The 26324-nt window shown below is 46.3% G+C and overlaps 2 protein-coding genes across 7 annotated transcripts; both read left to right on the top strand.

Moving 5' to 3' along the window:
* Window positions 1-344: 344 nt before the first annotated feature.
* LOC307247847 (adhesion G-protein coupled receptor F1-like) lies at window positions 345-9655 on the top strand (the record flags this gene model as incomplete). The annotated part of the gene is made up of 11 exons (XM_080023966.1): window positions 345-437; window positions 524-582; window positions 682-821; window positions 3181-3390; window positions 3487-3642; window positions 3920-4098; window positions 5131-5295; window positions 7294-8670; window positions 9157-9217; window positions 9380-9439; window positions 9618-9655. 11 exons carry the CDS (start codon window positions 345-347, stop codon window positions 9653-9655), a joined length of 2538 nt encoding a protein of 845 aa, XP_079880092.1.
* Window positions 9656-12290: 2635 nt separating this feature from the next.
* rmdn3 (regulator of microtubule dynamics 3) lies at window positions 12291-26308 on the top strand. 6 transcript variants are annotated; one of them, XM_079996645.1, is made up of 14 exons: window positions 12291-12369; window positions 12940-13243; window positions 17361-17550; window positions 19281-19427; window positions 19790-19973; window positions 20074-20229; window positions 21492-21594; window positions 22063-22123; window positions 22251-22326; window positions 22977-23054; window positions 24666-24764; window positions 24860-24913; window positions 25449-25526; window positions 25686-26308. In XM_079996645.1, the coding sequence occupies exons 2-14, from the start codon at window positions 13003-13005 to the stop codon at window positions 25740-25742; spliced, it is 1524 nt and encodes a 507-aa protein (XP_079852771.1). In that variant the 5' UTR covers window positions 12291-12369; window positions 12940-13002; the 3' UTR covers window positions 25743-26308. The 6 variants fall into 6 exon arrangements, with proteins under 6 accessions (XP_079852771.1, XP_079852769.1, XP_079852768.1 ...); XM_079996643.1 differs by having other exon boundaries at window positions 12297-12441; XM_079996642.1 differs by having other exon boundaries at window positions 12297-12492.
* Window positions 26309-26324: the final 16 nt, after the last annotated feature.

Genomic DNA, 26324 nt, shown 5'->3' with positions numbered 1-26324 from the left:
CCCATCTCAATCAGATCTCGATTGTGAGATTTTCACTCAGATATTTAATTTAGTGGTCGCGGGTTGCGTCCGCTTGTGGAGACAGGGGAAAATGTTGTTTTAAAAGTCATATTCTGAGTCATTTTCGGGCAAAATACTTTTGCCTCAGTCTTGATTATTTCATTTTATCAACAACGCCATTCGTAATTACGCGCGATATTTGGCCGATATTGGTATTTCTACATGAATAGTAAGATGTGAGTTTACAAGGTGATTGTGTGTTAACATGGCACCGAATCATCAGATGATTAAAAATGGAACCGTAGCTTTGCTCGTTTTATGTTGGATCAGGACTGGACTTGGACATGTCCGTCACCATGGACAAGGACTTCACAGAGCCGCTCAATGATCCAACAAGTGAGGAGTTCAAAGTCCTGAAACGGGACATTGACGCTGTAGTAAGTGACACCATGATCAAGTTTTCTATTTTTAAAGTTCATTTTGTAGCGCGGTGCTTCAGTCATCAACCCTCATTCTCTCACAGTTGCAGGAACAGTATCAAGGGCTGACGGGTTTCCTTTCGGTGTTTGTAACAACGTTCAGGTACGAGAATCTGAGTCTTGTATGAAGCTGACAGCTGGCTGTGAGACAGATTTTCCCAAATGTTGTTCTTATGATCATTTCTGTTTGCTCCTAAAACAGACCAGGAAGTACAATTGCAGACTTTGTAGTGCAAGCAACGTCGTTTGATTCCGAACAACTGTCTCAAGCCAACCGTGGACTCCCTGCGGTGCTGGTGCCCATCGCTCCCGTCATCGGCTCAGTCGCTGCGGTTCACAACAGTGAGTTGTTTAAACACCGAATCACATTTTAAATGTCTGCCTTCCCTCCAGGGCCGTGTGTCCTGCTCTGGATTTCAACGTGTTCCATGAAGCCCGAAAAGAAAAGCAGAAATCATCTCGTCATCAATCTCGTTGGGGCACGCAGCAGCGCACGCCAACCTGTGATGTCAGAGTCCCCAAAAAGAGGCACTCTGACATCACATACCTCCCCGCGGCCCTCCCCTGCTGCACCCCCTTTGTATGCTGCATTACTTGACATCTGTTCAAATGCACCCGAACCACCTGCCGACATTTTTTACTTTTCTCCAAAGGTGGGACCCCGATCAACTTTCCAAGCCTTATCTATACCGGAACAACCCTGACACTGACATGTGGACCTCCTCCAGAAAACATCCATATAGGAAACATCTCTGGCTCATGGAAATTTAAAGGAATGACAATTGAAGGTGGTGAAAAGTTTGAAATATCAACTTCAACTGATAGATCCCAACTGACAATCAGCAGCATTCTTGCATCTGACAGCGGTAAGTGAGAGATAAATAATACCATTTTTTCTACACTTACAACTGCATGATTGATTGTAAAGTGCCATTTGACGCAGATTCACTGTAGATTATCTGAGGGAAAAGGTCAAAGGATAAAGACCTTTTAACATCCAGCTAACCTTGATGACAATGTCTGGGTCCGTCTCTTTTTAATGATTTGTTGGGTTTATAACTTGAACATCCAACACAAAAAGGCTCTGGAGAGTGTTGTAGACCAAGGGTGCAGCAGGTGGTGCACCTTCCACTATGTTTCCAAAAGCTCTGTCTCCCTCTGGAACCCGGTCCAGATGAACCACCAACGTGACGCTGGGTCGGCCCGGGAGACCTTGTCCCGGTTTCAATGTTCCACGTCATAGAAACGATGGGCGTGGCGCCTGCCACATCACCGCCTCCAGTTTGGGTGTGTGCTTGGCATCTGCTGGATGGAGCCAGAGCTTTGTGGATTTGGGCAGCAGGGCGGAGGGAGCCGCCAGCCGGACGGAGGAAGAAGAGACACGCCCACCCGGCTTGAACACCGAGAGACCTATCAAACCAAACTAAGATAAAACATCTTAAAGTCCTCAGATCCTCTCTATGTAAGGATCATTTTCTAAATCAAGACACGATGACATGCCCGTTGGAAGCAGACGCAGCTGTTGAGACGCTAAAGTCTCGAACTGTGTATTTATTTTTCTGTTCATTCATATTGAGCCGGAGGTTTTCTGGAGACACATCGAGCGCCCATTAGCTGGCAGTTTAACCAACCTCCCCACCGAATGTCCTGCAACACAAGTATTTCTCATGTTGTAAATGTATGATCATAGAGTTATTAATGTTATACAGATATACTGTCGCAGGTAGATTGAGGCAAAAACAGGATTTATTGACCAAATAAATATAACCAACTTAGGAGGGTTAGAAAACGAGTGCAAGGGGAAACTTTGAATTGTCTTACTTAAGTATGATAAAACTAAAAATGAGGTCAAGAGAACTTAAACAGGACTTAACATACAGACAACTAGACACCAAACAGACCTGACCAAATGAAACAGGAGGGGACATATTATATAAGGACATAAGCAACCCAAAAAGACATCAGAGGGGTGAAAGAAATATCAGAAACAAAAATGATTGACTCTAAATGTAGAACAAGGGACTAAATAACACAAGGGCACATGTTGAAATAACTGCAAAATAAATACAACATACTAAATCTATAAAAATCTATCATTATGAAAGGAAATACAAAATAACCAACCAACCACCCCCATGATGCTGACCTGGATGGACTCCTCCTGCAGCTGTCTTGGAGTTCTTGTCCTTCCCAGCAGCAACAATAAAATATGTATGTTATATGAAACGTCACCTGTGTGTCACTATGTGTTTTAACTTTGTATGTTCTTATGGATGTCGGGTGTGAAAAGATCAATCTTAACAAACGTAAGGAAAATAAAAAGACGGTAAAACAAACTGTGTGAGCGTGGCAGCGTCCATCACACCGTATGATGTAATGTGATCATACCACATGAAGTGAAGCCACGTTTACAATGAGCTCCTACAAGATGCAGCGTGGTGGTCCTACAAGATGCAGCGTGGTGGTCCTACAAGATGCAGCGTGGTGGTCCTACAAGATGCAGCGTGGTGGTCCTACAAGATGCAGCGTGGTGGTCCTACAAGGAGCAGCATGGTGGTCCTACAAGGAGCAGCATGGTGGTCCACCAGGGCACCACAAGCAGCACTCTAATGTTATATCTATGCTGGACTAACAAATGGTTTGCTTTGTCCCCCATAATACCATCACATGTACATTTAATTGTGTTTGTACATCATTTCAGGTCTCTATGAATGCACTCTGAGGAGCACAGCCCTTAGCTTCCTCCAAAAAGGAACACTCAACCAGGCGGTCATTCAACAAGCTCCCATCCTGCGAGTGCCCAGCCAGGTCAACATCCCGTGCCAGGAGGGAGCAGTAGAACCGCTGCAGTGCTGCGTACAGAGCTCCTTCAGCGCCCAGTGGTTGGACGGAGCAACTGTTTTACCGGCAGGTAACCTCCCCGCCCGATGCTGTCAGCAGTGTACGTCGTCGCAGTTCATACGCCGAGGGATATTTCAACAGCAGCGTGTTTTGTGAATGTCCACAGTCGCCGTCACCGACGGGACGGGTGACAACTGCATCAAGTACGATTACACAGTGAACAACTGCAACCAACTGCAAGACGAGGACGTTGACCTGGTTTGCAGGGTAACAAACCCCCCGGGTTATCAAAAGACAACCACAGTGACCGTCTTCAGAGCAAGTAGGAATAACATTGAAATATGAAAATACTGGTTATAGTGGTTGATATTTCGTATTATTGTTCTTTGTGTCGTTTAATGTCACTGTTGTCATGGCGATCTACCATTCTCTTCTCACTGTACGAGGTGTGAAGTATTTCAGTGAGTTTTAGTTCGAAAATCATAGCTTTGGTGTGATGTCATACTTCATCAGCATCTGGAGTTAATCAGCAGAACCTGTGATGGATGTGGACGTGGCGTCAACCCCCTGTGACCCCGGTGGCGTTTCATGTTTCACAGGTGTCGTGTGCAGCAGCGAGCTGTACGGCAGCGGTCGGGTGGGCGACCTTTCCAAGCCGGGGTGCGACGCCGGCCAGGATGGGAACAGGACGGCAGAGTGTGAGCAGAGCGGGGTGTGGCGCCTCCTGGAGGACACCTGCATCCTCAATGAGATCCTGGACCTTCTCACGCAGTCCCAGGTAGGACGACCAGCACCGTCCTGTGCTCTTCATCCACTGAAGCCTCTTTACTTGAAACACACCACACCAGCTCTCCCCAACCTCTGCTTGTTCATTTGTGATGGTATATAACATATTTTGGTATATTACTACAGTATTTAAGGTATTATAGACTGAACTCAGATTTTCCTGGGGTAGTTTGGGTCCACTTGTTCCCTTAGAGGACAGAGTCACTGCAAATCAAAAGAAAGTTACTGTGAGTGATCACCTTCAGGGGAGTGGTCTCTGCCTCAAGCACAGGGCACCGGGGGGTCATCAGTACATCATGCTATGGCCTTGGCCGACGCCAGATCTCAACCCAGTTGAAACCTACGGGGGAGATTGTACCGATGTGTCGTGCGCTCCGTCACTATCATCAAAACGCCAAATGAGGGAATTTATTTTGGAAGAATGGTGGTGTAGACACCGCTGCTCTGCTTATGACATTCCACTCCACCTCTCCTTCCCCTCCTGGGGATATGGAGAGGTGCATCTCTGCCTGTCTTCAAGACGTTAACGCGTGGATGTCTGCGCACCACCTGGAGCTCCACCTCGACCAGGTGGAGCTCCTCCTTCTCCCTGGGAAAGACTGCGCTGTCGCAGGCCTCTCCGCCGTCGTCGGAGCACAAAGGTTTCTCCATCTCGGACCGCCGAGAGCCTTGGGGTGATTACGTCACCGTCACTACCGGCTCTCCTGCCCCGCCCGCATCACTGTGACGACCTGCTCTCCTGCTGTTACAACTCGCTCCTGCGGGGTTTCCCTCTTACAACATCCCAAGAATACGGTCATACCTGACGAGGGACGCGACACCCGGAGCTGGTCAACGCACTTCTGGTTGCAGTTGTTTTTAGTTGTGCTGTGACTGTGACGTACGGTTGGTTTGATCCTGTATATAGTCTGGTGTTCAAAGCTGCTCACGTTAGAATGTCTGTCTATATTATATCATATATGTTGTTGTTCTTTTTTTCATATATATCATATCATATATATATATATTTTTTTTTTCTTTCTAGAATTTGGTCGAGGCGATTGTTCCGGAATTTGTTGGAAATCTCAGCACTTTGGTTCAGTCGGAATCGCAAGAAATTACAAACTCCTCGGCCACCATCTCTGCCATTGTTGAGATCCTGAACAGCGTTGCAGAGGTTTCCACTGTTGTCACCGAGGCCACCATGGAAGTACGTTCACATCCAAAAAAACACTTCATTGACAGCTCCTGTACAACAAAATGTAGTCAAGTCAAGTCAAGTCAAACTTTATTTATAAAGAGCATTTCATACCAGGACAACACAATGAGCTTCACAAAGAAACAATCAAAGAAAATATATAAAATGTCATATGTGCAATCATACAAACAATCAGTGCAGAATAACCAGATCTCACACACACACACACAGAAGTCAGTCATAGACTGTAGCGAACAGGGAGGTATTTAAGCTGCTTTTAAAAGTATTCAGTGTGGGGGCCTCTCTCAGGTCCCTCGGTAGGGTGTTCCATTCACTTGGGGCATAGATACAGAAGGCAGCCTCTCCTGCTTTAGAGTTGGTACGAACGATAGTTAGAAGACCACTGCCTGTGGACCTGAGAGTTCTTGCTTGTTCGTGTATAATTAGTATTTCTTTTAAATACTGAGGCCATTTATAGCTTCATATACAAGTAGCAGAATTGAGATGATGGTTTTGAGATGGTTTGGACACGTGTGGAGGAGAGATGAGAGTTACATTGGGAGGAGGAGGCTGAGGGTGGAGCTGCCAGGCAAGAGGAAAAGAGGAAGCCAAAGAGAAGCTTGATGGAGGTGGTGTCAGGGAGGAAGATGCGTAGAACAGAAGGTGTTGGAGGCAGATGATCCGCTGTGGCCACACCTAACGGGAACAGCACAAACAGGAAGAAGATACAAGCAGCAGAATGTCAAAATCAATCCTGGTTTCGACAGGAAGCCAATGTAGAGATCTGAGAACAGGTGCGATGCGTTCAAACTTTTTAGTCCCAGTGAGAACGTGTGCAGCCGCATTTTTGATGAACTGTAGCAGTAACAGCTGATTTGGGGAGGCCGGTGAACAGGCCGTTACAGTAGTCTAATCTACTTCTTATGACTGTATGGATTCATTTAAATTGTACAGGTTTGATGTTTGTTAATGCAACACTGCAACTTTTTTTTTTTACTTAAAATTTCAGCTTCAGAATCATTGTGATGGTACACTGACTTGTAATCTGGAGAATGGCAGCTCTGTCAAAGTTGTCGGACCAAGTTTTACAACGGTGGAGTGAAGGTGCAATTACACTGAGAAACTGAAGGGGCGTCAAATCCCAAATAGCAAAAGTTTGATCGTGCTGCTTTAAATCAGTTTAGAATGATCTGAAGGTCATAAATGAGATACGGGGCCGCAACGAAAATGTTGTTGCAAAAATACAAAGTTATTTTCCAAACGTAACTTTCTTGTGTTTTTAGGACCTAAAATTGCACAGCGTCGCTCAATGTTGGAAGTTCAGATGACACTAAATCAGGACATGTTCACACGTTGTGCTTTTTGTGCAGATGGGCAGAAAACATCTGATGCACATTGTTTCCATAACAACAGGCCACGGTGAAGCTGATATGACTTCTCTTCACCGTGATTGGTTGGCTGATTTGAAGTGATTGATGTCATATGTGCTGTTCTGAAGTTCAACAGTTTTTAGCTTTTGGAAGCACATTATATGACCTTCATTTTACCAGATGTCATTGAGATTCACTATCTCTTTAACAACAGAAACCTGAAAACATCATTTTAGCAAATACACAACATAACACATGAAAGGCGGAGCACTGTGGTAGGGACAAACTCCTGCAGTTTTAGGGAGTTTAACCTGTTCCAAGCTGAAGGTCAGAGAACTAAAACAACCTTTCAACTCTGTTCTAACCTCGCAAACTTCCATCAAAACACCACTGTTTGAACAAAATATCCACCCAGGCATTACGTTCTCTGCCTTAGAGCAGTGGACTGCAGCACTTTGCACAACTGCTGCCTCGCAGCAGCTTCCCGTGACACTCCATGTGAAACAGTCGGTAGCAGTTTGGAGAATGATGTCACATGTGAACACGACATGTGAACACGCTGCTCTACCGTTATCATGTCGAATCGAGAGGTGAACGATGCGATGCCGCACTGACAGAAGAGTGTTTTCCCCGACTGCAGGAGATCCTGAACGCGGTCGACGTCGTGGTGTCGGAGGACGCCAACGAGTCCTGGGAGATTTTGAACGCCAACACGACGAGCAACACCAGCTCCATCCTGCTGGCCTCGCTTGAGTCCATCACCGACAACCTGGAGGGGGAATTCACCATCTCCACCGCCCGCATCCTGCTGAGCAGAACCGTCTTCAACGGCTCCTTCAGCGGCGACCTCAACTCCAGCGTCGCCGTAGATATCCCGAACACCGACGCCAACAACGTCTTCATCACCACCATCGCCTTCTCCACTTTCAATATCATTCTGCCGGCCAGGAACGGCAGCTTCAACGCCAGCGACCCCAACGCAACCGTCAGCGACAACATCATCAACGCTGCCGTGGTGCTGATCAGGCTGAACGCCACCGTCACCAACGTAAGCCTGAGTTTTGACAAGCGGAGCAGCGCTCTCACAGAGAATCCGCAATGCGTTTTCTGGAACTTCAGCCTGTTTGACAACCTGGGCGGCTGGGACGACGAGGGCTGCGCCTTCGTGTCCGACCAGAACAACACGGTGACCTGCAGCTGCGACCACTTGACGTCCTTCTCCCTCCTCATGGCTTCCAGCCTTCCCCAAGGCCTGGAAGAGGTTCTGGAGCTCATCACATACATTGGTGTGGGGATCTCCATGTTATGTTTGGTTATTTGCCTCGTCATCGAAGGAATCATCTGGAAGACCGTGACCAGGAACAGCACCGCGTTCATGCGCCACGTCTCCACCGTCAACATCGCCGTGTCTCTGTTGATCGCGGACATCTGGTTCATCATCGGTGCCGCCATAGCAGAGCAAACTGGTGACAGCGGCAAAGTTCCCGTCGACCCGTGCAGCGCCGCCACATTTTTCATTCACTATTTCTACATGGCCATGTTCTTCTGGATGCTCGTGTCCGGCCTGCTGCTGTTTTACCGGACTGTCATGGTCTTCTCCCACATGTCTAAGTGCACCATGCTGGCCATCGGCTTCAGCGTGGGCTACGGCGCTCCTCTCATCATAGCGGTTGTTACGGTGGCATCGACGGCGCCGGGCGGAGGATACATCATGGACAGGGGCGGCTGCTGGTTAAACTGGGAGGAGACGATGGCTCTCCTGGCATTTGTGATCCCTGTGCTCGCCATCATTTTTGTCAACCTCATCATCCTGATCGTGGTGCTTTCCAAAATGCTGAGAAGAGGCCTCGGGGAGTCCGCCCACACGGACGAGAGGAACGCCATAGTGATCATTATAAGGAGCTTGGCCATTCTGTGTCCTTCCTTTGGGCTGACCTGGGGTCTGGGATTGGGGCTTGTGATCGAGCCGTCAAATGAAGGGTTACATATAGCCTTTGCATTCTTCAATTCCTTACAGGTATTTGTATATTTTGGTGTCGTTTCTGGTTTCATTTGAATGTCAGGGTTGCCGTCCGGTTAGATTACAGGAAAGCTGTCGGAAATATGGATATGCAGTACCTGCCGGTGGTCTGTGTAGTCCATAAAAACAAACGCTCCATTACCGTTCAAACTGTCCGGGAAATGTATTTCTTTTTTGAACGATTTCTGTGCAACAGTATTTAAGAATCAATATTTATTTAAATGACATTTGCTTCTCTGGGAACCCTGTGTCAGGTGTTTTGACCGGGTCTTTCATATGAATACATGATACGCTGATTGACTGACAGACCCTTGCAACTAAGGAATGAAGATGAAAGTCGGGCAAAGTGTCCCTTTAAATTTGCTCTGTAAACCTTTTAAACCTTTTGTTTATTTGGGGAGATAAACCCACAACAGGCAGCCAGATTCTTCCAACCAGAGACCAAAGAAAAAAAACAACATTTTCTTGTCATTTTCCCTCCAGGGTTTCTTCATCTTAGTGTTTGGGACTCTACTGGATGCGAAGGTAGGCTGCGTTGAGCATAGTAGCATAGTAACCAATTGCCAAACTTTCACAGTTACACTAAAATGTGTTTTTTAAGTTCCTAAAGGATGAACTGTGAATGCTTGTATTATGTGCACTGGAACAGAAAGGTAAATATCTGGTGAATAAATCTGAAACCCATGACTTTTGACTGTTCCTATAGATCCGTGCTACTTTGTGCAGAAAACCTCCTGTTTCCAGTTCTGGGTCCAATCCGACCAGAGTAAGCACCTGTTATATACATTATATATGTATTATATATTTATACATTTGTTATCTATTTATTGTTGTTACCCAACATTTCAGGTCCTGTAGAAATTAATTGACAAATTATTGGTCAAAACGACTTCAGTGATAAAACTCTTGATGGATTGTTCCGTTGTGTTTTGTTGTCACTGCAGACTACAAGCGGAGGCATTTCCTCCACCACTGGATTTAACTTCCTGAACAGAATTCGTCGAGGACGATGTGAGTTTTTGCTTTTTTATTTATTTTAATTTTTTGAATGTATTTTTAAATGTGCTTTTGTGTTTTTGTTTGAAAGCTCTTCCTGGACAGCAGATTCACCATTCCTTTGTTTCCGGCTTTTTAGATATCTACCATGTGTCAAACGCTGCAAACTCAAGCAGTTCAGGTGGAACGGAATCATTCATGAATATCTAAATGTTGTAATTGTTGTAATGTTGTAAAGTTGTAGATGATGCAATGTTGGAGGGCAGTTCAACACAGAGCCACATACATTTATTTTTGATTATTTACATTTTTATTTTTTTCCTTTTAGTTTGATTTGCCAAATCATGTAAATCACATTGTCATTTCATGTCATGGTTCTATAAACAAGGAAACAAATGATTTAATCATTACAAGGTTTAAAGGTGCAGTGTGTAGGATTTAGCGCCATCTAATGGTGAGGTTCCAGAGCCAACCCACCGAACACCCTCCTCCCCATGGTGCTGTAACATGGGGGTGTAACATGGGGGTGTAACATGGGGGTGTAACATGGCGGTGCAACATGGCGGTGCAACATGGGGGTGTAACATGGTGGTGCAGCATGGCGGTGCAACATGGCGGTGCAACATGGCGGTGCAACATGGCGCTGTAACATGGCGGTGTAACATGGGGGTGTAACATGGTGGTGCAACATGGCGGTGCAACATGGCGCTGTAACATGGCGGTGTAACATGGCGGCCTCTGTGAAGCGTACCCGCTCCCAATGTTGATACAAACGTCTCATTCTAAGGAAACACCAACACAACGATTCTTATTTTCATGGGATTATACACTGATTAAAACATACTTATGAATATTTTATTCCATTTCTGCCGAGTCTGTTACATTAGACACACTGCACCTTTAAGCACTATATATATATATATATATATATATATATATATATATATATATATATATAAAAGATACACAGTTGTGTACAGTAATCGTGTACTATTTGTTTCTTTTAAAAAGCTGTGATTCCAGTGAGCGCTGGTTGTCTGTTTACTCAGCTGAATGTAGGTTTGTTTTTCCTGAATCATCTGTTCTTGAAGTCTTATTAAAAGATGTCAACGTGTGCTATTGAAGAGGTTATTATAGTGATTATCCTGGTGTTGTTTGGATTTAAATGCACTTTATTCTTTCTCGTGCGGAAATGTTTTTATCATCTATTTGATCCAGAAGCTGAGTGATCATCACTCAGTTTTCAGAAAAAACAGACTTTATTTATCACGCAACACACCACACTACAACACATGCTTGCACACACACACATACATGCACATGCTTTGATGGTGCTGGTGAAATGGATTCTCTGCATTGAACCATCCTGGCTTGTCCTTCCTCCGGGGGCACAGCCAGGAGCAGTGGGCAGCGTACGTGGACGCGCCCGGGAACCAGGTGATAAGTGTCCATCGCTGGTCACACCATGATGGTGCATGTTTTTGGTGGGGGTCCTTACTGACGTGAGGTGGAGGAAACCCCATGTGAACATGGGGAGAACATGCAAACTCCACACAGAAAGGCTCCTGTTTGGGAGATAACCCACCGGAGCACGGTGCCAACAGCGCCCCAGGCGGGAATCAAACCCAGGACCTTCTTGCTGTGAGGCAGCAGTGCAATGCACTGTGCCACCGTGCCACACGGTGAAGAGAACAGAGAACAGGCCGTTGGAAATGGAGGCCAAACCCCAGCCCAGAACGCAGAACCCAGAACCCAGAACTCAGAGCCCAGAACTCAGAACACAGAACCCAGAGCCCAGAGCCCCGAACTCAGAGCCCAGAACTCAGAGCCCAGAACTCAGAGCCCAGAATGCAGAACACAGAACCCAGAGCCCAGAGCCCAGAACGCAGAACACAGAGCCCAGGACTGATGCTGATGTGATGTGCAAAATGTTGACATTCTTAATAAAAGATGCCTTTACACGAGTGTTGGTAGTAGTTTTGTGTGTTTGCTGTAGGACGACGGTCCCTTCAAAGAGTTTGAAATGTGGAAGCAGAGCTGAGTGATGTGGATAAGGACGGGATCCTGATCGGTGCATCGTCCGATAAGAAGATACTGTAATAATAGAGCTGTATCAGCAGGTTACGGAGGTGTAACTCTGGACGGGCGGGGCCCCTCAGCAGGCCCCTCCCTCTTCCATAACAAACATTTAAATATCCTTTGTGTTATTGTGCGTCATTTATTAAATACTTTAAGATCTTACTGAAAAGGATGGACCTCATATCTCAAGACGCGTCATTTCAGACGAATGGTGCCAATGTTTTTATTTGATTCATCCGTTTTTATTAATATTGCAAACACACAAGTCAAGCCCAGTTAGAAGCCTCTTTATATTATTGTATTTCAATTGGAAACAGTATATTTTTCTAAGTTGTACATTTTATATTGAAAATATACATGATACATGAGGTGCTATTATTATTATTATTATTATTTTTCATATTGCACACTTGCAGGTAAAAATCGTTTCAATAAAATTAACGTCAATAATTATTTTGCGTGAACGTCCCAGACATCACACCGGAAACGGGAGCTTTTAACTTGAAGAGCCTGGTTTCCAGGCGGAAGTGGTCAGTGTGGGTCGGTGTGTGCGGGGGACGCCGCGAGACGCCGTCAGCGCTGCGTGGACATGGACTGCGCCCCGCGCGACGGCGTTTTCAGGTTTCTAGGGCGGTCAACGGTCACATCTCGGTCCCATTTCTCCAGCTCCAGCCTCTGGAACAGTCACTGACGGTGTTTATCTTCGTGGCGGCGGCTGTGGCAGCTCTGCCTCCCGCGGCGTCGGTTTGTTTACGCGCCGTGGGGCTCGAAGGTCGCGGGGAAACGCTCTCGAACACATTCGTCATCACACGTGGATTGTGAAGGTTTAACGAGTCAAAGCGAAGGTGCGGGACGGCGCTCGTTCGGGGATAACGTGAGGGAAACGGGCTCTGACGTCACAAAACGGCGAGTCACGCTGTCCGGAGGCTTTTATTTTGAAAGTGTGCCCATCAAAACGTAATGCTTTTATTTTGAAATTCCACATCGTCAGGTAGTATTGCCTTGTTTAGTTTCATTATCAAAGTTATTAAATATCGAATTCAAGTATTCATATATTATGTCAGATTCCAAAGTCCACTTTATTTCTCGTGTATATATTGTAATTGTACTAGATAATTTATTGTTGTTACATATTGTATATGAGTATACTGCCACCGCTGCATCATAACACCCACGTTACCATGGTTACAGTCAACTAAGAAGAAGACGCTCCAGAGCTCCGGTTTGGACGTGGTGAAGCCCCGCGGCGCCGCCATGTGGAGGATCAACGCTCCGCTAGGGAGGAACGGGCTGATCGGCGTTGCCGTGGGCGCCAGTGCCGGCCTGGGTCTCATCGCCTTCATCGTCTACAAGGGGCTGATGAGGACCAGGAGGCGGCTGGAGGCCCCGTACGCAGCCTCCAGACAACCGGAGGCCCGGGACACCGCCCCGGCATCGAGGCTGTCTAGCAGCTCAGGGGAAGCGGTGCTGTTTCTGGATCACCTGGAGGCTCATGGTAAGGACCAGCACCTCGGCTTTGGGGGCTCCCTGTGTCGGGGGCTGCAGGGGAGATGCTGCAGGGGGCCAGTGTTGTTTTCCTTTTTACACACACACACACACACACACACACAGACCAACCCACCGATCAGCCACAACATTAAAACCACCTGCCTAATATTGTGTAGCTCCCCCTGTTGCCACCAAAACAGCTGTGAGGTGGAGGCAGTGACTCCACCAGACTCTGAAGGTGTCCTGTGGTATCTGGCACCAAGACGTTAGCAGCAGATCCTTTAAGTCCTGGAAGTTGGAGGTGGGGGCCCAATGGATCGGGCTTGTTGTTCCAGCACATCCCACAGATGCTCCATTGGCTCGGACCCTGACCCCGCCCATCCACATGATGTAGAAGAAAAGGTGATTCATCAGACCTCCACCTTCATCCATTGCTCCATGGTCCAGTTGTGACGCTCACGTGTCCATTGTAGGTGCTTTCAGGGGTGGACAGGGGTCAGCATGGACACTGTGAGCTCCCATACGCAGCAAGCTGCCATGCACTGTGTGTTCTACACCTTTCTATCACAGCAACATTCACTGTTTCACCACTTTGTGCTACAGTAGTTCTACTGTGGGATCCAACCAGACAGGCTAGACTTCACTCCCCACGTGCATCAATGAGCCTTGGGCCCCATGACCCTGTCGCCGGTTCACCGGTCGTCCTTCCTTGGACACTTTTGGTAGTAGCCACTGCAGTAGTTTCAGTTTGGTCCGGAGGCTGATGTGCTGCTGTTGTTTACGCAGCCTATGCGAGGACTTAGTCTTGTCCATCTTTCTGTACGCATGTGAATCATGGACTTTGACAGCAGAACTTCAGAGAAGGATACAGGCGCTTGAAATGAGATGTTTCCGCAGAATACTGGGCATCACATATATGGACCACATTGCCAACGCAGAGGTCCAAAGACGGATTACAGCAGAAATAGGCCAATATGAAGAGTTACTGACAACTGTAAGGAGAAGAAAGATGCAATGGTATATTACCAGAAGCAGTGGTCTCCCAGAGATAATACTCCAGGCAACAGTAAGAGGCAGAAGAAAGCGAGGCCGACAGAAAAATATTTGGGCAGAAAACATCACAGAATGGACAGGAAAGAACTTTGCCACGACCCAGACCCTTGCCCGCAACGGAGACGTGGAGGAGGACAGTAACCAGCTCCATCATGCAGCGCCCCTACGACCCAGAGGGTTACGGTACATGAGATGAGATGAGAACCACTGCAGAGCGGGAACAGCCACAAGACCTGTGCTTGTGGAGATGCTCTGACCCAGTCGTCCAGCATCACAATGTGCTCCTTGTCAAAGTGGCTCAGATCCTTACGCTGCTTCAACACATCAACTTCAACAACTCACTCTTCACCTGCTGCCTCATATAATAATATATAACTATATATAACTATATATATATATATATATATATATATATATATATATATATATATATATATCTATATATATATATATATATATATCCCCCCCCCCCCCCCCCCCCCCCTTGACAGGTGCCATTGGAACCAGATGATCAATGTTATTCACTTCACCTGTCACTGGTTTCATGTTGTGGTTGGTCTGACCAGTCAGATTGCCTTGTCCTGTGTTATAGAAGATGTTATATCAGGACTCTGGGTATGAAAAGTAATTTTTATACTTAGGAGTACATTTGTCGCACCACTGCATGGCACAGAAATTAAACCTGATTATATCATTGTTCTTACTGTCTCATCTTGATATCAAGTGGGCTGGGGTTGTGTGCGTGAACATGACTGAATAAAACGATTAGAGCAGTGGTTCTTAACCTGATTGGAGGTACTGAACCCTGCAAGCTTCATCAGTGCATTCACCGAACCCTTCGTAATTGGAAAAATAAAATATGATTACTTCAAAACATAGGTATATATTTTATAAGTGCACAAAATGAACCATGCATCTGTTGCACACAAAATCACTGTGTTCAAAGAACAAAACCAACAAAACATGAATTTCACACAAAAACATAACTCAATGAATATTTACTGCAAATCAATGTGACTTTTGCTGTTGCCTTTCAGATACAAGTTCAGAAATGCGCCGCTTCACCTTGCCAAGTGCCACACTCAGATCATTTTCGCAACAAAGTCTGTTTCTTTTCTTAGTTTTCATGTCTGCCGTCCTCGAAAAGGACTGCTCGCAAAGATAAGTTGTAATAAGCGGTGTGAGCATCTCAAGGGCTTTCTGAGCAATAAGAGGGTGTGGTACCATTTGGTGACACCAAAACCTTGAGAGCGTTTGAGTTGCTGCTGAAGCTGGCTCTGCTGAAGTTCAATGATTTCGTCGAGGTATTCATCGTTGACATCTGCTGTCGCAACACTAAACGTGAACGGCTGTCTCACCCACACTGGATATGACTCTGGTGGGGAAGTATCCGTCGAGAGACTTTGCGAGCTCATCTAAGTGCGTGGCTGTTCTGCTGTGCTGCTTCAGCTCCCCAGGTACAGAAATGTCTCCAATTCCAGGCACGTCTTCGATCTTACTTACACCGTCGTCCAAGAGGGAAAGTTTGCAAAGTTATCATTCTCTGTTCGTTGTTTCCATAAAGGTAGCTTTTCAGGTTTACTTCCGCTTCGATGATGTTGACTCCACCGCCCTGCATCTGTCGATTGAGATGATTGAGAGCATCGAAAGATCGACCATGTACGCCAAAATGAGAATTTTCGAAGCAATCTGCGTGGCGATGTTGGTACTCTCGCAAAAACAGGGCTAATTCCACACGCATGGCAAAAACAGCATTCAGCACCTTTCCCCGGGATAGCCACGGAACGTTAGAATGGTACAGAAGTACCTCGAATTCAGAGCTCATTTCCTTACACAGCTCTTTGAAGATGCAGTGCTTCATAGCACTATTTTGCACGTGGTTCACATGTTCAACTACAATTTTTAGTACTTCTGCCAGTTTTGGAGGCAAGGTTTTTGTTGCCAACGCGTGCCTGTGTAGAAGACAGTGCGTAACAACGATGTGTGGTGCATCAGATTTCACCAGCGCTCCAAGCCAGAGTGTCATCCCAGCATGGCTGGAGCTCCATCCGAACAAACTGCAGAAACCATATTCCACGACAGATCGTTGTCTCTGAAGAAGTCATCCATGAGTTTCTTCACAGGGACTGCCTTGGTTGTTGTGGTAAGAGGCTTACAAAATAAAAAATCTTCCTTCATCGCGTCGTCTTTCATAAGGTGTCATTTGAAAGAGGAATTTGGGACAACTTATCTTCAGCAGCTTTTCCCAGCATGATATTCAGCATTTTCAATGCAGCTGGTTTTACGAGTTTTACCAATGGTGTGTGGTTTGTCCTGCTTTGCGAACAGGTACGCTACTTTGTACGATGCTGCGAGGATCGGTTTGTCGTGTTCCTTCAGTTTTGCCAGTGCTAGACTAGAATTGCTCAACTTGGCATTGCAAATCATGCATTGAGGACGCTGACTCCCATCACAGCCACAAGTCGACGACTGAGCGCACCAAGTTCCCTGCAACACGGATATCAAAGCCAAGCAATGTGGCATGATCAGCTGCAGCCAATGATGGCCAAGCGGAGTGTGACATCAGGAATAATACGATAAATACATACAATTTATTTTGTGTAACATTTTTACTAAGCAACTAAATATTTGTAATCGAACACGGCAAAGAAAAATTGTGTGTTGCCAAATTGTCGGCAGCCAATTGTTTGACAGCCGACAAAAACGGCCCAACGTTGCTAGTGTGAACCGGGATATACTGTGTGTGTCTTGACCCCTGCCAAACCCCTCAGAGTGACTCAACGAACCCCTGGGGTTTTGATCGAACCCAGTTTAAGAACCACTGGATTAGAGGGTGTCTGGGCGTCCTCAAAAAGTGTTGAATGTCTCAAATTCAGTTTTACAAATATAAGCCCTTAAAAGTCATAAATGTCAATGTGTGTGCTCTTATTTGAAGTTCCACTTAGCAGGAATGATGCCGATGTTGATTAGTACTTTTAATGACACATTTAAGAAAAAGAAAAAAAAGCCGTCCCATCCCCACCAACCGCTCTGCAGCTAACCTGTCAAACGTCCCTGTCTCCGCCCCCCAGAGGTGGAGGTCCAGCAGCAGGCCCTGGCGGCGGTGGAGGCGGTGGTGCAGGGTCTGTCCCCGGAGAAGCAGGAGGAGCTGAGGAAGCAGCTGGACGAGCTGCTGAGCAGCGTGGCATCGCTGCGCTGCGAGGTGGCAGAGGTGCGCGGCACCATGCAGGGCCTGGCGCGGCAGATCATCCAGGATGTCAAGTGAGTCCCGACACCACCCGCCTTCACAGGTGGTGGCTATGCTTGAGAAACACGCATCAGCTTTTGGCTGCAAGGTTTTGATCATTTTATAATTGAATGAGATCATTGGATAACTTCATAGATTAATGGCTCTAAAGATGCGAGGCAGCCAGATCACACAAGACTGTTATGGTGGAGGCACTTTAAAAAGACGAAAGAACCACCGGAGAACGTCCCACAACACTTATCACAATATTCAACAAGAACGGTTTACTTCTTAAATGTCACTCCATGCCACTGCCACTAGGGGGCACAGAGTGATTCCGTGTCACCTATTTCCAGAGCAAGTTGCCGGAAACAGAAAAAGACAGAACAACAGTGGTGGCGGTTAGGGATGCCACGGTGAGGAATTTTTCGCACCGGTTAATAAACTCAGGACAACACCGGTGTGGCGGGGGAGGTGGAGTGTTGTTATGCACACTGTAGCTTGGGTGAATTTAAAGATGAAAACACGAAAAGGAGGTTGACCTGGAAACAGAGGTGGAGGTCTGGCCCTGCCCACACTGTGGCTTTTGTACCAATCGCAACAAGGTTTTCTCTCAGAGAAGAAGACCACGTTCACCTCCAGGGCCTTGAACTGAGAACACGAAGGAACACAAATCACTGCCTCATTTTGTTCTTCTGAACATGTCATTTTGGTCAAAAAGTTCTGCTTCTTTTTAAGTATGCCTCCAGGTCTTGAGTGACTGGGTTTTGTACAGATCAGGCAGCAAATGGTAAAAGGAAAAAATAAAGCAAAATTTAGGTAAAATATACCAACTAAGAAAGATCTGTAATAAACAGTAGAATGTACTGTGTCAATGTGCTCATTGTTTATTATAAAAGGAGTGCAGAGGGTGGAGGGTGTTAATAGTAGACGGAGAGACTCTGAACCGTGTAAGTTCAGAAAACGTGACGCTTTATTGTAACGACAGTTTCAGAGCAGAGACGTTACAGTAATTTGTAATCTGTGAAATGTGAGGGTATTTTAAATAAGCCTCTTGTCAAGTCAGGTGGGATGACAGTGGTTGACAAAGCTCTTTGCTGCCATCCTCACAGGGCTCATGTCCACATCGTTGTCACATTCCATCTGCTTCTGCAGCGAGGATCAATGATCATCAAACCACTCAAACTGTGAATGCCTCGCGTTCCACTTGTGGAAACCCCTCCTGCCACCGTGTGGGGCGGTGGCTGAGGGGGTAGGAGCGGTTCGATCCCCTGCTCCCCCTGGCAGCCAGAAACTGAAACCCTCTCTGCTCCAGATGAGCCTCACGTGGCGGCGTCCATCGGTGTCTGAATAATGAAGTCGCTCGGGACGTAACTTGTGGGCAAATCGTCCGACCGTCAAAACTAAAGGAGCCGACGTGGGGCAGGATTACAAGTCTACGTCCGGGTTAAATACAATATAAACATTCACTTTTGGTACTGCAGGTTTTGTCCAAAATTGCGACACAGCAGAGACCATTCACAGAGCTGACGTGTGTGTATTATTTCCATAGATGTATATATTTCAAAGTTCAATTTCTTAATTTTTTTCTTCCGTATCTTTAATTTCTCTTTATTTTGAGGTATATTCCCTGTGCTGCGCATGGAGTCCTTCCCTGTGTATGAAACGTGCTTTAGAAATAATGTTGGCCCTGCCTGGTGAACCTTACCTGCTGTAGCTGTAACGGCGGCCGCGGGGCGTGGTCCCCCCCTCCCCGGTGTTTCAGGAAAGGAATGGAGGAGAGCCAGCGGGCGCGGCGCCGCCGCTACGTCGTCCACAGGGAGCGCACCGACTCCATGAGCTCCAGCTCGGTGTACTTCACCGCCAGCCAGGGCGCCGCCAGCTCGTACGGAGGGGACACCAGCGAGGGGGGGTACGTCACGCCGGGGGGGGGAGGGGCAGGCGGTGATGTTGTTGTACATGTTGACCAGCGTCGTCATCATTGGCAACAACTGGTGATGTGTTGATCTGTCCTAATGTGGGGTCGTTATTCAGTAACTACAACTGCTGTGTAGCCTGCGGCCACTGAGCTGGTTATGTTTTGGATTTATGGGAGTTGGTCCTGGCAGGAGGGCTGGACCCTCTGTGCACTGTAAAACAGGAAGTTGGTGAGGAATGTTCCTACCCAGGTGACAGGAAGTGGCCTTGCTTATGAGGCAGAGCCGCTCTGTCGGTGTGTTGTGAAAGCAGCTTTCAGTAGAGCCTCCCCAACACCTGCACATCTTCGTATCTCAGATACTCGACGGCCTACGCCGACTCGGACTACACGGACCGCGACACGGACCGGGAGGAGGGCGACAAGGAGCGGGAGTCTGAGGAGGAAGATGAGGAGGAAGACGAAGACCAGAGCTGTGCCACGGTGCTCACCCTGCGACAGGAGGAGGAGGACGACGATGAGGTGGAGGAGGAGGAGGAGGAGGTAGGAATCGACACTTCTGTTGGCTCGGCTGGGGCTGACCAACCCATTAGCAGTTTGATCCTTCTGGGTGCTGCTATCACACCGGTGCGTTCCTCTCAAGGTGGAGGAGGTGCAGCCCTCTGGAGAGCGGCAGGTGGTGACGGAGGCTCCCAGTGGAGAACTGGCTCTGCTGCTGGCTCAGGTGGACATCCTCCACACGGGAGACGCCAGCCTGAAGGAGGAGGGCTTCCGTCTGCTGCTGGCCAACAGGCCTCAGGTGACAAGATCAAACTTTATTAATCCAGAGGGAATTTCAGGCGTTGCAGCAGCAGAAAACAGTGCAAGAGATAAAGATAAAAACACAAACTGTTTGTACACTGTGTGTAGTCAACTCATCGTTCTAATATCTCTACACTGAAAATTCTGAAAAGAACTCATGAAATTCTGCTTCTTGTTCGTATGGCATGGCCTCCCTCTCTCCTCGCTACATCTCCTGTTTGCTTTTTAACTGAGTCAATCAGAACTCTGGGGCGTCTGCCTATCGCTGTCCCCAGAGTTAAGATCCAAATTTGGAGAATCTGGTTTTAGTTATTCTGTTCCTCCACCTTCTGGAATACTGGGAGCACACGAGGCCCGACACCATCAATATTTTGAATCAGGATTAAAAAGCTTGCTGTCTCCATCTGCGTTGGAGAATCTGCTTTTGTGAGGTATTTGCGTGAATCTTATAGTGTCACCAAACCGGATCTCGAACTTAAACGACACAATATGTTGAAAAATGTCGCTATTTGATACCATTCACTCAACATTGAGAGTATACATTTTAAAATTTGGAATAAAAGATAAATATAACAAGATGACCACAAGGTACAAGCAGCAACAGCAGAATGACTGTAGTAAACAATAACAATGATTACAACTTTTTAAAACAAAAATAAACAGTATTGTTCTTGAGGTGGTGCACTTGTTGAAAAGACATCACACATTCACATCTCTGCTTCTATTTTGGATTTCCTTATGTGTTTATGCTTTGATATTCCCCTCTGGTTGTATCAAATTTTTCGATTTTAAATAAGTAAACAGTTGCTGTCGGAGAGAAGAGCGAGTGAGAGAGCAGCTGGTAGCGATGTATCACTGGTGTGGAAAATGAGTATTAAAACATTTTCAAATATTCAGAATCAATATTTTTGACAACGTCACGGCAACAGCCACAGGTGAGGACCGCTTGATCATCTTTGCCGTTGTTTCATCTGTGCAGACTTGGGTGGGATTGTAGATCTGTACTTGCGATACTATCATATGTATAATTAAGAGATTGTATCGTTTTAAACAGGTGGTATCGACAAAGTATTGATACTTTGTGTGTTTGAACAATTGTAAGTCGCTTTGGATAAAAGCGTCTGCTAAATGTAATGTAATGTTTCCACCCCATACCACTTTTGACAACCTTAGTATGTACACATGTTCAGTTGATTCTTTTCCTGTACATGTACAATTGATGCTGATGTAACTTCTGTCTCTTTGTCGCCGTGGCTTCAGTATGGCGACAGCCGGGAGTTTCTATGGCGACTGGCGCGGGCCTACCGTGACATGTACCAGTCCAGTGACGACAGAGAGCAGAGGAGGACGTACGCACAGCAGGGTAACTCACTCTCTCTCGCTTGATCTCGCTCTCAGTATTTAGAATGCAGGGCTCCATGTAGTAGGGGTGTAGTCAGTCTGTTGTTTATCCAGCTGCTGTTAGTGAGGATGAGAAACTGATCTCAATGCACTGATTCCTCCCAAATGACGCAGCCAAACAAAAAACATTCAACTCAGAGAAAACTTTACTCACTTTATCCCACATTTTGTACATTTTCTCTGATTGCTGTTCTTATTTTCTGTGAATACGAGCACATGCTCGTTCAATACACCGGCAAGTGTGAAGTAGATGGATGAACGGTCGAGTTAATAGGACACACATACATAGATAAATGTCTTCATCTTGTATGTTTTCTTATTTTGCCGCAATTAATCTAGGCTGTTGAGTCCAGGAACACGAGGGCCGCGATGGTGTTGGTGTGAAATGTTCTTCAAAGTAAATGAGGGTGTGTTGTGGCGCCCCCTGCAGGGCGGGAGGAGGCGGAGGTGGCACTCAGGAAGAACGGTCTGAACGCCAAGTGCCACAAATGGTGAGAGGACGGTTCCTGATGTTTCGGAGTTGTTGACGGGGAGACGGGATATCAACACACACACGTTGTTCTCTACGTTTGAGCTGTGTTCTGCGGTGAGACGGTGTTTTGTCTGTTTGTGGTGTAGGTTCGCGGTGCTCTCAGGTCTCACCTCGCAACACGACAGCATGCACAGCAAACTGAAGAGCAACCACATTCTGAAGGTAACTGCAGCACCTTACAACCTGTGTACCAGGACATCACCATGTTGACGTGAAAGTTCCAGGAGGATGTGAAATATAAACAGTTAGTCATTGTCGTCCAGGCTTTGTACAAAGACTTCTGGAAACTTTTCAGTTGCTCTGCTCGTCACATCCATTAAATGTACGGGGGATTTATTTTGTGTGTCAGACTATTATTATTATTATTATTATTATTATTAATTATTTATTTGTAGGGCTGTAGCGGACTCAAAACCCTGTGTACCGCTGTACTTTACTACTAATTAGGACAGCACAGAGTCAGTCTGGGCTCATTTCAAGGTTTCCACTGAACTTGAATCCATTGGAGGTGACACCTCAGCCGCTATAACGTACCTAATGTCCTGTCACATCCTGGCTCTGTGTTCAACATACTTGATGTCCTGTCACATCCTGGCTCTGCTGTAACGTACCTAATGTCCTGTCACATCCTGGCTCTGTATTCAACATACTTGATGTCCTGTCACATCCTGGCTCTGCTGTAACGTACCTAATGTCCTGTCACATCCTGGCTCTGTATTCAACGTACTTGATGTCCTGTCACATCCTGGCTCTGTGTCGGTGTTGAATAGATCCTCAACGTGGTGGCTTTATTTGCGTTTCCTCTCTCGCAGAAACACTTGGACCGAGCCATCGCGCTCCAGGACGACGACGCCCTTTGCTTCTACCTGCTGGGACGCTGGTGCTACGAGGTACGGCCCCCCGGGCCCACACTTGGACCTCCTGCAGCGCGTTTAGGTTCCGTCCAAAATCACAATGCTGGTTTATCCTGAACGGAGGTTAATACTGAAATATCATGAAAACCCTGTAAAAAAAAACTGTGGAGTCCTGCAGCCAACGTTAAATACTTGTTGTAATGCTGTGGAACAAGGTAGATACCAGGGATGCACGTCTGCAGTGGCTGGTCGTTCAGTGTCTTACCACAGTTTGGGGGCCACGGTAACGCCACAGAATCTGTATTTTTATATTTAAGAGAAAAGATAAGTTGAAATGTTTTTTAAACTGTTTTTTTTAAAATAGTAATCATAAATAACTAGTGGAAAGCGCTGTGTATATGACTGAGGGGGGAGACGGGGTTAAAGGTCATTGGGGGTTGTTATAATTTGCATAAGTTCATCTGATTGGAAGGAAGGTGTCCGGGATAGTGGATAATTCAGATATAATTTTTTGTTAATATTTATTTATTTATTTATATACATATTTTAAAAACATTTCAGAATAAAAATCAATAACACCAGTACTTTAGTTATTTATTTTAGTATAGAACAGGTATAAACAGTATTTTTCCACATAAAAGCTCAGTCAGACCAGTGTGTGGTGCCTTCACTTTGTGAACCTGATGTGACAGTGGGTGTGCTCCTTTTCAGACGGGGCACCTCCCAGCGAGGGAGGAGCTTAGGATATCTCTTCATGGAGGGGAAACATTTGCCGGCGGCAGGAGACGGCAACTTAAACAAACAACATAAAACTGTAAAGCTTGACAAAAAAAAGAAGGGCTCCTCACCCAGCGAGACTCTGCTCCTTCATTTGTACAACAAACCGGATCATTCGTGAACGACCCGACACTACAATATGTGGAAGAGAGTGTCTGAAGAGAAGTTGGTGATAAACAGAGACAAGCACGTCCCAGGGGTTGGGGTGGATTTCTACTGTGATACCGTTAAACCGCGGTTCACCTGTGGGTGTTGAATAAGGAGGTGTTATCAGCTTTCATAACACACCCTGTACCGTTTTACACCTTATTACACCTTTCAACATCGGGAAGGAAATGCAGTCATCGGATTGGTTAATATTTGACCAATAAGGTCGTTAGTACCCAAATGTTGAGGGCTCATTCTCGTTTTTCGTGCTGTGCCTTTATCTTTACCGCATGGTATTCTGAGGAACCACAGGGGGCAGTAGAGACTAGTAAACAAAGAACACTAAACAAACATGGCTGTGTTCATGTTGGAGGCAGGAGGACGGCGTATGAGCCCGAGTCCTGACCAAAGGATTAACTCAGCTGTTGAATTATGCTCGCTCGGTTCGCTAAAAAGAAATGGAATAAACAAACAGCGATAAAACTTTCCCTTTTACCTGTAAACTGCATCAGAACTTTCTGAGCTGTTGTCTCTGCTTCAAAAAGTGACTGGAACAAAAAAAACGGTTCCACTGCGCTGTCGCTTCAGAAAGATGAAAAACAGGTTGTTTTTTTTTCAGGAATGTGGATTTAGACCAAAATAACAGCAGAGCAGAGACGGAGCACAGAGCAGACCACACCACTCGAACAACTCCCTGATGCTCTTTTCGTTTCCTTGCTGCAGGTGTCATCGCTGGGCTGGTTGGAGAAGAAAGCAGCTGCTGCTCTGTACGACCATCCGCCCTCCTCCACCCTCCACGACGCCCTGGAGAACTTCCTCAAGGTGCAGAGCGACGCCGTTTCGCCCCATTCCACACCGAGCTGCTCCCCGTTCCTCCGGCTAATCTCTCTTCTCCATCTTTACCTTTTGTGGTTCAGGCGGAGGAACTGAATCCAGGATTCTCCAAAACCGTCAGGCTTTACATCGCAAAGGTGATAATCCCGAAGAACTCAAAATGTGTATATTTTATTATTTATAATCTTCTCTGCATTTTTCGGGGTAAAAGTATCTGAAACACGGCAACCTCAGTACGTGCAGACATGGTTGAGGTCTCCTTGGTACCAGGGTGTTTCAGACATCTTGTTGGCGATATTGATCAAACTACATTTGGAACAAGTCGGTGAAAAACTGTTTGCTACGACCCGCGGCTCTTTGAAATAAGATTCTAAAAGAGTATTTCAGTAAATTGGGTGTGAGACATCGTCTGCAGTGTTGGGAACAGACTTTCCCGTCAGACACGTCAGGCTGAGTAGCCCTAGTGTAGACAGACCAGCTGACGTTGCGTTCAGTGGAAACTAACTCTGCTGCATTTCACAAAAGCCCCAAAAAGGGATCTCTAACAGAAGGCCTTTCCGCACCGCAGGAAGTTCTAAGAACCGTGTGCACGGCGTCATCCAGGAACCATGGTAGTTGTTGAAACAACGTTATTCAGGGACAGTGACTCTTCTAAATGTTCTGTCCTTTCAGTGTCACAAGGAGCTGGGGAACCTGTCCGAGGCCAGGAACTGGGCGCAGCTGGCCTTCAAGATGGCCGCCACCAACCTTGTGAGGCTTCACTCTTATCTGTCCCTCATTCTCCCTAAAATCTAAAGTCACCACTAGAAACAGGATGATTCTTCTGAAAATGAAACGCTAACCTCAAACCGTCTCAGGAAGACAAACAGTTATTTGGAGTGAGACGCTCAGTGCCGCTCTGTCCCTCAGGAGGAGGACGCCGCCGAGCTGGAGGCGGAGCTCCAGCTGCTCTACGGAGGATGCTGATTGGTTGGCTGCGCGCTATGAAACCCTCCCTCCCCTCCTGCTGTGGTTGGTGCAGATGACTGTCACTGTGATGATGCAGAGTTCTTACAAGTTATTTAATGGTGTGGTGACCTCCCCGTGGGGAGTCACCCGTTGCTTTGCCTTGTTGTTTATGTAGCGTTTCCCTTTTTAAATTTGAGAAGCAGCTGTTAGCCCGGAGGGTGGAGCAGGAAGAAAGGCGGGGCTTGAACACTTAATAGTTGTTTTATATTCTGTGATTTGGTTTTCCGGGTCCAGAGCAGTTTTCAGAGTGATTGTAGATTTAGTGATTTGTTCCGATAACGATGCAGGTTTGAGAAAATAAGACGTAAAGTCCTATTTTGTGTTGTTTACATATTGTTTACTGCATGCAGCCGTGTTACTTTAATTTGTGTTCGTGTGCAGTATAATTTTGAGATGATAGTGTTTATTATAAAACTCTTATTTTGAAATGTGAGGTCTCCCCTGAATCGACCAATCTGATAAAAGGATTAAAATATTGATGGTTGAATTCAAAGATGTCAATAAAACTAGTTTTTCTATGTTAACATATTGCACTTTTTT

The sequence above is a fragment of the Zeus faber genome (assembly GCF_960531495.2).
Source record: "Zeus faber genome assembly, chromosome: 2".
In the NCBI taxonomy this organism is placed as follows: domain Eukaryota; kingdom Metazoa; phylum Chordata; class Actinopteri; order Zeiformes; family Zeidae; genus Zeus; species Zeus faber.
Note: the sequence above shows the minus strand (reverse complement) of the source record. Positions and strands in the feature narration are given on the sequence as shown.